The 13,163-nt window shown below is 38.3% G+C and overlaps 1 protein-coding gene across 1 annotated transcript in view; it reads right to left on the bottom strand.

Annotated features, from left to right (window-relative positions):
• The window catches only part of SLC24A3 (solute carrier family 24 member 3), a 354,780-nt gene that overhangs the window by 260,347 nt on the left and 81,270 nt on the right, over positions 1 to 13,163 (bottom strand). The window contains exon 2 of the mRNA XM_075862964.1: positions 7,570 to 7,722. Within this exon, the coding sequence (XP_075719079.1) occupies positions 7,570 to 7,722 (153 nt within the window). The remainder of the gene's footprint in view (positions 1 to 7,569; positions 7,723 to 13,163) is intronic.

Genomic DNA, 13,163 nt, shown 5'->3' with positions numbered 1-13,163 from the left:
GGAAGGGAGGGAGAATGAGAAGGGGAAGGGCAGAGGCAGAGCACAGTGGGATTGTGTCAATGCTGGCAAGAACCGCCTACCACAGTGTCAGTGGCACATTCCCATCGTGTCTTTGCCTCTCAGTGGTCCACTGTGAAGACAGTGGGTATTTCAAAGATGAAAAAAAAGACTGGAAAATTCCTTTAAGCTAAATGACTTCAAATAAAAAAATCACACATGAGAAGGTGGCATGTGGCTTACGTGCAAACTATACAAAGATCTCAGATCACACCATGATCTAAGTAAATAAGTACTCCACAGGTAGCCACTGCCAAGACTGCCATTAAAAAATGTATGCGAAGAATCCTTACTGTAGCTGGCATTAAGTAACCTTAACCCACTAATCATCCAAACGCCAAAATGGCAATGAACGTTCTGGCACCATATTAAAAGACAGAGGCTGGAAGAAATCCATCAGATATAATAAAGAATTCAGAAGTGTTTTGGCAACAGGGCCAGAAATTGAGAGAGAACATGATTTCAATAGACTTCCTGTTTATATATTTATTTATTTTTTACTTGAAAACCTTCAGGGCACATGCTGGCATTCAAACAATAGCTGGCAAATACCAAAACACCAAAAAGAGACCTTGTCTGACAAAGTACTGGTTTGTTTTCAGACATAGTTGTATCTGGATTTAGTCTGTGCAGTAAGAGGAATGAACCGCTGTGCTCTTGTTTTAGTATTTCATAAGTACAATTATTGGGCATTTACCACTAACCATAAAGAGGACATTTAGTGTCGGGTGATTGATGCAGAGGATAATTGAACAATTTGTCATAGAATTACGATCATCAACTTCAGACTGTGGCTTTCATATTTTGTCTTTATAACACGTATGCTTCCTATCCCAGCAGAGAATAAATATTATGGCCTATGTTCTTAGACTTCTAGAATGATGGTGTACTTCTTCCTCTTATTTAAGTAAAGGAACCAGTACAATAAGGACATCTAACCAGCAAAGCTATGTGCATGGAACTGGTACAATGGCATACAGAGTCCCTACAGGTCCGTATTACCACTGTATGGTATCTCCATAAAGCAAAGTAGTCTATGTAATACCTCCCTAATATGATATGCATTGGAGCATGCCACAACTTAGACGCATGGAGGTAAATTATTGACCAATTACACACACGCACGTATTACCGATCCATACAATGTGTGCATGAGCCCTAAAGAGATACATATCTGTCTACATCCTGTACAGCTGCTTGGGAACATTATTGCTTAATCTGACCATACACATTGCAAAACGGACGCCCTTGGATGCTTGATTGACGTGCCAGCATCCTGCCACTTCACGCCGAGCCCTCTGTAAATTCCATGTATGCTCTGTTCTTTCCTACTCTCTACGACGGTGCTGGAACGTCAATCCAGCAACCAAGATCGTGTTTTGTAAGCAGAATGCTTTACTATTCAAGAAGCCAGCAACGCCAAAATGACTCTTTTAAACTTATTTACATACAACACACAGCAATTTCTAAGTTCAATTATTGAATTTTTTTTGCAAAAATATACAGAAGAAAGATGGACATCATTATGAAGTTATTACTAAACTACATAACAGGTTGGTGGTTGATTGTCCAAAAACGAGCAGACAGGTTCCCTTTAAGTATGTTTAAGAGAAATCATGTGTTTGCTGTTTGTTTGTTTTTAAACTCTCCTGGTGGGCGGCCATATTGGAGACACACACCTCCTTCCTGCATTGTCTGTATAGACAGTAGGGTGTTTGTGCTTTACGTCAACCTAATTGGCTAGTGTAGAAACTGATCAAGTTATTTTTTATATAGAAAGTCACATAAAAAAAAACAAAAAAACACATAATGTCATTTTTGATACTCTCATATTCTGTTGGGTGTACTTTCATTTAAAAATATATTTTATAATTTGGCAGTGGCACAAAAATTACATTTGGCAGTGTATATTATTTAGCAGCAAACCCACCATTGACTTGTCAGTTCTTTAAGAAAAGAGATGCATTGAAATACAATATATAAAATAAACTCTGGTACAAGCAATGAGACATATAGAACTCAAGTATATAAGCTACTTATTGTGACTATGTCACCAGTTACATAATTACTTTCACTAGGACAACGACAGCTGTACTATCACGTCTCCTGAGGTCTACCATCCCAGAGCTTTTCTAGCACGTCTCCTGAGGTCTACCATCCGAGAGCTTTTCTAGCACGTCTCCTGAGGTCTACCATCCGAGAGCTTTTCTATTATGTCTACTGAGGCCCACCGGACCAGAGCTGTTCTTCCATGTCTCCTGGTGCCCACCTGACCAGAGTTGTACTATCATGTCTCCTAAAGCCCACCAGACCAGAGTTGTATTATCACTTCTCCCACTGGAACAGAGCTGTACTATTATATCTTCTGGGACCTATTTGGACCAGAGCTGTACTGTTATGTCTTCTGGGACTTATTGGACCAGAGCTGTACTATCATGTCTTCTGGCGCCCATGATCAGAACTGTACTGTCATGTCTCTTGCCATCCACCTGGCCAGAGCAGTTTTATCATTTCTCCTAGTGCCCAACAGACAAGATTAGGTTTATCATGTCTCTTGCCACCCACCTGACCTGTTTGATCTTGCCCCTAACTTAAGACTGATTACACCCCAATATTAGTGAGAGATGCACTTTAAGAATTTGAGCCATTTCTGAATCTTTCAAACACTACCCTCAATGACATAAAGTTTATTATTACTGCAGCAATTGGGACAGCCAATCAAAAACGGGGATTATTGTGTACTATGATTTAAAGATATAGTTTCTATGACAAACATAAAAATGTTAATAAAAAATATTTGATTAAATAGAAAAGATGTACTTTCTGTGGGTTCTAATGATAATGAAACATACGAAATGATATACATGTTTTATCTACAACATGTTTGTATAGTCAGAAACAAAACATGTCATCAGACACCGGATCTTAGAACTTCCATGTAGACAATATGTTTTTTCTAACTGAAATATAAATCTTTGTAAGAAAAAAACAACAAAACAACTCACTGGCAAAATGAGTGAAGTCAAAGTTCATATATATATATATATATATATATATATATATATATATATATATATATATGTATATATATATATATGTATATACATATATATATATATATATACATACAGGGGCGTAGCTAAAGGCTCATGGGCCTGGTGCAAAGGTTCTTCTTGCCCCCCCCAAACTTCTCATGGCCGATTGCTGTGACAGGGTTCCGTTATTTTGACGAAATCAATAGCGCAGTCGACTGCGCTATTGGTTGTGTCAAGAACAACGAAACCCTGTCACAACGGTAACAAACGGAAACCTTTAGCAAAGTTTCCGTCACCATGGAGATCAATGGTGAGGGAAACGGAAGCTGAGCCTTCAGTTTGCCGTTCCGTTGAGGGGTTACCCGACAGAAACCTCCGACGGAAGCCCTCAACGGAAGGGCAATGGTGATGTGAACACAGCCTAACACATATGGTAGGCTTAGATACAGGGCCCATGTGCATGTGTGATACTGTTTGTTGGACCCTGTATCTAAGCCTACCACATGGTAGGCTTAAAAGGGGTTGTCCAGTCCCTAAACATTGATGGCCTACCCTCAGGATCCCCGCCAATCAGCTGTTTTGAAGGGGGTGCAGCGCTCGTACGAGCGCTGCTTCCCCTTCATTTTCCTTACTTGCTCACACTATCTTTGTTGTATCAATATTTCACATAGAAAACATACTTTTAGTTCTAATATTACTAAGGAAATTTTTCCTATTAGGTCATTCCTCAATTGTGGCAGTGATTATGTCATTTACCTCTTGGAATGTTCGTGTCGGTTACAATACATTGGGAGAACTATTCAATGCCTGCGGAGTAGGATTAATAAACATAGGTACAATGTCTCAAAAGGATTTTTAAAACATAGTGTTTCAAGACACTGTGCCTCGGTTCATAATTGTCAATTTAATAAGATTACTATTACTCCGATAGAGCAAATATCTTGTGACATTCCCAATCGGTTCCAGAAATTAAAACAAAGAGAAAATTTCTGGATTTTTAAATTACTAACACTGCAACCAAATGGTTTAAATGACATTTCTGAAACATCCCTCGACTAATTTTATTCTCTGGGGGTCTATGACTGTGGTTTGTGTTTTTTTAACCCCTTTTTTTTACATATATATATATATATATATATATATATATATATATATATATATATATATATGTATGTATTTTTTATATATATTTTTATGTGTGTTTTTTAGATACATGTTTGTTTGGCAAATTTTCTCATCTCATATCTCCTAATTCTCCAGTTTTTATCATCAATTGTAACTTTTATCTGTGTATGAATTTTCCACGGAATAAATATTTCAGTAAATTATAGTTAGTCCCCCAATGAGGCATCTTATATTAATTTGTAATGTTTACATTACAGTATTGGTTCTTAATTAATTTTTTACTTAGTGCATTTTTTATCATGATATGTGTATCCTTTTGTATATTTATTATTTTTCATCATATTTTGCAATTGCCGCATTTACATTATTGAGCATCCGTTTGGATGGTTTGAGGGTTTATGTATATTTTTATATATATATGTGGATTATTTCTTCTTCCATTAAGAGAGGGGTGTGTGTATATATATATATGATTATTCCGATTTCAGATATTAAAATAGTTGTCTTCTTTACGGCATCTCAAACCTTCTTTTGAGTTTTTTGATATCTAGTTCCTCAAGTTCATACACGCTGAGAAATACAAAATATACATGTATTCAGAGGTTTATTCGTTTAAACTGATCCTTTTCTTCTTTTCTATCCTATTTATTAAAGTATTAGATGTTTATTTTGATAAAAATCGTTGTGTTTGTAAATACCACACTTACGCGAATAGCAAATAGTATGTATTTTTTTGCAGGTCCCGACTTCTATTTCTCTGAAATTCCTTGATAGCAATTTCATGGTACAATGTTCTTATTTGTATTGTTCTTTATATTTTTTAACCCATGATGTCACTTATTGTGTTACTATTGGTTTTACACTTGTCTTTCTTTATTTGTGTTTTTTTTCTTTTTTATCGATGACGTCACTGATGCACTCTGACCTTGATCACATTGGCGGTTTTTTTGGCAGCATGTTGTATTTAAGGTGTGTTGTTTCAACTGAAATTTATATGGCCTGAGGAAGATGCCGGTGCGGCATTGAAACGCGTAGCCTATTGAATAAAAGATCTTATCATTATAACCATTCCAAGCATCATTCTTGAGTTGCAGCGCCGTTCATATCCCATTTTTTCCTCTGCAATCATTGCTCACACTATGGATCGCTGACATGTCTGTGTCGGCAATTCACAGTGTGAGAAAGTGACCGAAATGAAGGGGAAGTAGCGCTCGTACAAGTGCTGCACCCCCTTCAAAACAGGTGATTGGCGGGGTCCTGGGAGTCGGACCACGACCTATCAGCTCCAGCAGATAGTGGTATTAAACTTACCCTCCTCTTCGGCCACAGCGGAGGTCCTGACTCTATCCAGGGTCAGGATGTTGTGCGCAGCGCATAGCGTTGTGACCTCATAAGCTCCGCACAGCGTTGTGACGTCAGGACCGCCGCTGCGCTCCGGAAAGGAGGAATGTAAGTACTGTCAGTTACTATAGTAATGGTGGCCCGTGTAGTTTATTACATAGGCCCCAGTTACGATAGTAACTTTTCATTGATGTGGTGCGGGGGGCCGCGGGCCCCCTGGCTTCGCGGGCCCGGTCGCAATTGCTATAGTTATGCCACTGTGTATATATATATATATTTATATTTATTGTGGCCAGTTTATCAATTCCAATGAAGTTTTAGTGGCATTTGTTCTGTGGTTTTGCAGCCAATGCTCAGGAAAGCTAAACCTTGTATGCCGCATTCCATACAGTCTTACATCCTATATTTGTCTTCAGCTCAGAATATATTTTTACATCTTTATTCAAACCAGCTTTACTCAGTTTTTTCTTATTATTCTATATGCTAGAATTTGCTCATGTCTTGAATTATTTCCTTTATATTTTGCAAGAACACAAAAGATAAAACAAGCTAAATAGAAGCCAGATCGTTTCCAATGTATGACATTGTTGCTTATGTGATCATTTTTATCACATTTTCTTTATTTATAACAAACATGGGAAAATTTATAACAAAAAAAACAAGGTATAAGTAATAGTACGGAAAATGTGGTATAAGTCATAACAAGATCTAGAAAATATACAACAGATTTTATAAAAAAAACAAAGCAGGGTTTTTTCAATACTAACAATACTTACAAAACAGACTGATGGTTAATATGACAATTAAAGAAGGTGTTTACTTCAAGAGAACTGTTGAAAAACAATAAACCACTGTTCTTCTACTTATTTATACAAATAGTCCCTGCTGTGCGTCTGACAGAGCATAGCAGTCATTTTTATAGTAAACTAATTAAAGCAACCCTCTGGTCTCAGGACAAAATTGTGATGGGGTATATTAAGTAATATTATCATGTGCCCTACAGTTGTGGCCCTCTGCCGTGGATCTGCCGTTTTAGGGTCCCCTCTGGTCACCAATTGGACATAAATGCTCACATTAGCAGTTCTGGCCAACCCGAGAACAGTGGGAGTGTCTCAGACTCGTAGTCTAAGAAGCGCTGCAGAAAATTTGGGACAGCACAGAGGGGACCCTAAAATGGCAGATCCACGGCAGAGGGCCACAACTGGAGGGCACCAGGTGTTGCTACTTCATATAACATATTATATTTAAAATGTTGTCCCAGGACCAGAGGATCATTTTAAGCTCTGTGAATCTCTATTTCTCTATTTACTATTATGTATGTACACTAAACTAGCGGAGAACCTGCTTGTTAGCTACAGCCTGCAGTACACTGCCTGTATGAAAACTGCCACATATACATAATAGAGTTTTATTATACATTACAGAAACCATATAAAGAGACACTATGCACATACAAGAATTACATTGAGTGTTATCCAAAGGCTAAAACCTCTAATCTAAGGCTGATCTCACACCCACCGATTATAATTTTGATAGTTTCCTTCCCATTAGATGCTTGTATAACAACTGTATCACCTGTGTTGGTGACTATGCTGGCTATAAATATGAATCAGTTGTCCACTATCATACCATCAGTAGTACACCATCCTACCATTAGTAGTACACTAAGTTGGGAATCTACATTTTTTGTGCACAGTAAAAAAAATCAAAACACTAAAACTTTCAACCCCTGTCAATCAAAACACAACTTTCTGTTTCTTCTGACCTAATGTGTATGTGTTTTATCGCCGTATACTATTACTAAGGCTTCTGCCGTCTGAAAGTAAGTTTCCAAAAACTAGAAACTCAATATCAACGACATTGTGAAAGACTAAACAGTGGTGTTGACATATTTCATGAGTAACATAATTGTTAGAAGTATAGAAGGATTTTTTTTTTAAATAAACCTAAGAAACACATCCCAATGGGATTTTTTAAACTAGAGCAAAAAAAAAATCGGTAAAATTCCTACCGGGTTCAGTGCAGTTCTTGCGATATCTGTGTTCACCTTGAATTTCAGTAAAATTGTCATCATCTGTCCACAGTAGTCCTCGTCCATTACTATTGGCATTGACTTCTAATACATTTCTCTGGTTTCTATGTAAAGAGTTGTTTTCTTCAATGCCTATAACAGGAATAAAAAGTAGACTTAATAAAGACGGATATGCATTTCGCTCAGTCTGAGCAGCATATTGTTTATTCAATATCAACTTAGTTTTTAAGTGGTTAGGAATAGAACAACCATATCCTGGGCATATTATCAATATATCAGATTATGGGTCTAATTATTAAAACTTAAACAAACCCTATGCATAAGATCAGTGGCATTTATACAGGATGGTGGGCTCCATAGCGAACAAAAATTAAACCCCTTTCAAGTCCTGCTTGACACCACCATACTTCTAACTTCCTTGGACAGCGTGTCCTGGTGATCCAATCCTACTTTCATGACTTGAGTACATTTTCCAGTTCCTTGTTTTCTAACACGGCTTTCACCATCCATTCAGATGGGAGACCAACCTGGAATAGACCCCTCTCTCTAGTATGTCACTATGATAGGTACACCCTTGAGTAAGACTCATGGAAAGAGGCAAAAAAAAATTACCCATCAGATAAGAGCTGAAGTCTTCAGAAAAAGATTCCTCAGAAATTCTGTTTCCTAATTTACCATTCAAAAAATATCCTTCAATTTTTGGGACATTTTTTTTTTTTGTATAAACTCTTTTTATTGAAACAGTTGCAAAATTTCAACAACATTTACATACAGCTCAGATGGCAGCATTTATGCCCTGTACATCATATTTTTTGCACGAGATCAAACAATTCTCCACAATACATCTAAAAATGCATACAGTAGCTTTCATTTTAATCAGCGTGGTCCTGAGCCACTTTTAGCTCAACTGTAAATTTACAGACAAACAAATAAACATATAAACCAAACATTGTGACCGTTGCCAAGCTCATTTTGCTGTTTTGCTGTTTATCAACCTGCTTAACCTTTCTCACCTAATCTCTCATTCCTTTGTTTCTATTTGTGTCTCTCATTTCTCCGCGTGTCCCTGGGCTGAGTCTCTAAACGTCAGCCAAGGCTGCCAAATTTTTAGAAAAGCAATCCTATTTTTATTTTCCCACCCTGCCAGTTCTTCCAGCCTACAAAGTTGGTGAAGTTTAGTCACTAGCTGTTCCATTGAAGGAGGTTTTGTGTCTCTCCATTTGGCAGGTATTAATAATTTGGCTGCTGAAATAATAAATGTAGTGAGATTTTTAGACGAGGGGGTGAAGTCTTTGGTGGGTAGCCACAATAATACCAGTTCTCTAGTAAGAGAAACTGGTTTTCCACAAATCCTTGTTATCAAAGTCTCCACCTCTTTCCAGAAGGACTGAACCACCGAACAAGACCACCATATATGTGAAATACTGCCCACTTCCTTCTCGCATCTCCAGCATTGATTCGAGGGTGAGATTCGAATCCTGTGCAAGTAATCCGGTGTTCTGTACCACCTTGTAAGCACCTTATAAGAATTCTCCTGCACTCTAATACATCTAGAGAATCCTAATGAGTGTCTTAGAATGCAAGATCTATCTTCTTCAGTAAATGTGTAGTTCAATTCTCTTTCCCATGCTAAAATAAAACCTTGAGATTCATCATCCAAGTTTGTAATCAATTGTTTGTATATCTTTGAAAGAGACTTTTTAGGGATTGATGCAAATAAAGTGTAATTTTCCAACCAGGTGGGGTCGGCTTTGCGCTCAGCTATTAATGACAAAAATTTCTTGCACGTATTTGAGAAATCTACTACTTGTAAACTTGTGGGTTTGGGGATGCCCAACTCTTCATGTAGGGTCTGTAGAGTGGTTGGGCCCAAGGTATCAAATATTTTATCCATGTGCAACGTCTGTAATTGAGACCAGGAGTCGGGAACCTTAGTGCATTTAGGGTTTACTAAACAAGGAAGTATAGAAAGTGGTGCCACCATAGAGAACTTATTATTATGCAGATGCAGTGCCGGAGATGTGTGGCACACCTTAAGCATTCCCCACGTCATATCACTTATTACCAATGATCTAGCCGGGAACGCAGTTCCTACCCAGAGTGCGGAAGTTAAATTAGCCTTCAACAGTCCCTTCTCTATATCAACATGTGGGAGCCCCTTGCCCAACCTTGCCAGTTGTGTCCACCTCCCCAATTGTATGGCATTGTAATATGATGTCAGGTCTGGCAACGCCAAACCTCCCTCTCCTTTCTTTTTTATCAGCTGTAAGTATGCAATTCTAGGCCTCTGTTTGTTCCACAGAAAGTCTGTGAAAAGTCGTCTGAATCTTAAGAAATAGAATTTGGGGATGTCAATTGGTAGAGTCTGAAACAAGTATAGTACCTGCGGTAGTACAAATGTAGTTAGTAGATTCTTACGGCCTAACCATGACATATATGGAATATGTAACTTATCCAGAAAATCCTTAATTTTATAATACAATGGGTTATAATTCCGTGTAAAAAGCATTTTAGGAGTAGATGTAATTTTAAGGCCCAAAAATTGTAATTCGGACTTTTGCCACTTGAAAGGTGAATTGGAACTAACTGTCAAAAATGTACTTTGGGAAAGGGTTATATTTAAGGCCTCCGATTTTTCGTAGTTAATCTTAAAATTTGAAACCCAACCAAATTCTTCGAAAATCTGTATGAGATTCGGTAAAGCTACCTTGGGATTTGTTATAAATACTAACAAATCATCTGCATACGCAGCTGTCTTGTGTTCAAATCCTCCTACCTTGAGGCCCTCAATGGTTGGGGTCTGTCTAATTTTAAGTAGTAGTGTTTCCATTATCAGTACAAACAACGTGGGGGACAAAGGGCAGCCTTGGCGTGTGCCATTATGAATGGGGAAAGGATCTGAAAAGGTGCCATTCACTTGAATTTTTGCAGTAGGATCTTTATATAAAGAGAAAACCATGTCAATGAATAGTTGCGGAAAACCGAACTTGGCAAGAGCCTCTTTTAGAAAAACCCAATCCACCCTATCAAAGGCCTTTTCCGCATCTGTCCCCAATAATATCAGAGGTATCCTGTGTTGTCTAGCGTGATATATGGCATGTATTGTTCGTATAGTATTAAATTTACCCTCCCTCCCTGGTACAAATCCCACTTGTTCCACTCCCACCAGTTTAGAAAGGAAAGTATTTATTCGTGCTGACAGTATCTTCGCCCACCATTTCAAGTCCGAGTTTAAGAGGGAAATAGGCCTATAGCTACCACACCTTTCCAGATCCTTACCCTCCTTAGGAAGGACTATAATGTTAGCCTCCAAAGCTTGCTTGGGGAAGTTAGCTCCACTTAACATAGCGTTACATAGCGACAGGAAATACGGCATTAGTATATTCTTAAATTTTTTATAGTAAATGATGGGCAACCCATCGGGACCCGGGCTTTTTCCATTTGGAATTGACAACAATATTTTTTCCATTTCAGGCAAAGTGAACGGGGCCACTAATGAATGTCTTTCCTCTTCTGACAAGGACGGCGCCACAATAGATGCTAGATATTTTTGTATGGCAGTAACATGTGGCGTTTCCCTTTGCTGTTTAGGGTCTTTCGTAATGTTATATAGGCCCAAGTAATACTTCCGAAACTCCCGAGCAATGAGATCTGTTGTGGAGAGTGTCTGTCCGGCCCCATCTTTTATGGAGGTAATAAACGTTTTCCCCCTTTGTTTTTTAATGAGATTAGCCATTATTCTATTCCCTTTGTCCCCATGGGCATATGTTTTGTATTTTAGTAGTTGGAGGGCTTTAGCCGATTGCACGTTGAGAATATTTTTAAGCTCCTGTCTGAGATGTCTTAATTCGATCTGAACAGATGCCAACTGCGCGCTTTTATGAATATTTTCCAGCGAAGCTATTTGACCCAGTACCCGGTTTATGTTTGACGCCCTTTCCCTCTTGACTCTAGACCCTAGAGCAATAAATTCCCCCCTTACAAAGGCTTTATGCGTCTCCCATAGAATAGGTCTAGACACAAGAGGATCGTCATTAAATACAAAAAATTCTCTCATTCTATGTTCCATGGCCTCGAACTCTTTAGCATTTTCTAGTAAAGTATCATTAAGCCTCCAATTCCACCCTCTTACCGGTAGTCCTGACAGTTTCAATTTAATGGAAATCGGAGCGTGATCGGATATAGTGATGTTACCAATGGAGGAGGAGTTGACCACGGGCAAGTATCTTTCGGAAACTAGTAAATGATCCAAACGCTGATATGATTTATGTGGCGCTGAATAAAAGGAGTAATCGCGTACAGACGGGTGGTGTATTCTCCACACATCCACTAGTTTCAGTGTAGTTAACAGTATTTTAAGTCGTCTACGTGCTTTATGGGTGATATGTGACATGTTGGAGGTGGAATCCACGTTCGGATCTAACACCAAGTTAAAGTCCCCTCCCACTATCACCAACCCCTCGAAGAAGAATTTAAGAGAGTGCAGTACCTTTGTCAACCACTGCGCCTGTCTCACATTTGGTGCGTATAAGTTTACCAATGTTATTTTTGTGTTCAAGATCGAACCCTTTAGAAATACGAAACGACCATTTGGGTCTATTTGAGTGGCTTCCTTCATAAAAGGCACAGTATCTCTTATCGCTATGGAAACTCCCCTCGAAGCGGTAGAGTAGGTGCTGTGATACCATTTGTCATAGGGTTTAGTGGGGAGCTTAGGAATCTTATTTGATTTGAAGTGCGTTTCTTGTAAGAAAATCAAATCAGCACTTTCTCGCCTTAACATATTAAAGACCTGACTCCTCTTCTGAGGGGTATTCAAGCCCTTAGTATTAAATGATATAACTTTAAGCGAGGCCATGTTGTAAAATTACAGTGAGACAGACGCAGTGATATCCAAGCACGGTCACATAATAAACATAAAAACAAAAACTATATACATATATCCTTGCGTTGATATCAACCCCAAAGCGAGGAGATCCATAAGGGAAATCTAGGGCTGCAATTGAGGACTCCCATCCGGGAAAAACACAAGGTAGAGGACGGGGGGAAGGGTAGAACGCCATGTAACCACGTTCCACCTCCAGAAACTTTATCATCTAATGAAACCTTTAGACACTCTTATATCATGTTCTAGACTGACCTGCTATTTCTCTCCTTTATACTGGTTTACGTTAGTCTATGTATACCTAGCAATTTTTAGAAAAGTTTTTTAGAAAAGAGTCATAATGGTACACAAATCCACATTCTGAAAAACATACCATATTAACGCCTAATATCTTATTAGCAATAATAATATAGTAGATAACAGAATATACATTATCTTAGGTCAGTTAAAAGAGATATATGTGCTATGCAAAATACATATGAATATATTAATAGAGTACATCTTATCCAAAGAACACTCACGCATACACCATGGCTCGTAACAAATTTTTTCTAAAGCAATAGAAATCACGTCGGCTTTGATGATCAGCTCAATCAGCCAAATTAGGTACGTGATGCTTCCGATGACGAGGGGATTTCATCCTGGTCGCCATCTCCCAACCTCTCGACTGCGGTAGTTCTGGTAGCTC

Source organism: Rhinoderma darwinii, chromosome 4 (genome assembly GCF_050947455.1).
Source record: "Rhinoderma darwinii isolate aRhiDar2 chromosome 4, aRhiDar2.hap1, whole genome shotgun sequence".
In the NCBI taxonomy this organism is placed as follows: domain Eukaryota; kingdom Metazoa; phylum Chordata; class Amphibia; order Anura; family Rhinodermatidae; genus Rhinoderma; species Rhinoderma darwinii.
This window is presented reverse-complemented; position numbering and strand designations above follow the sequence as displayed.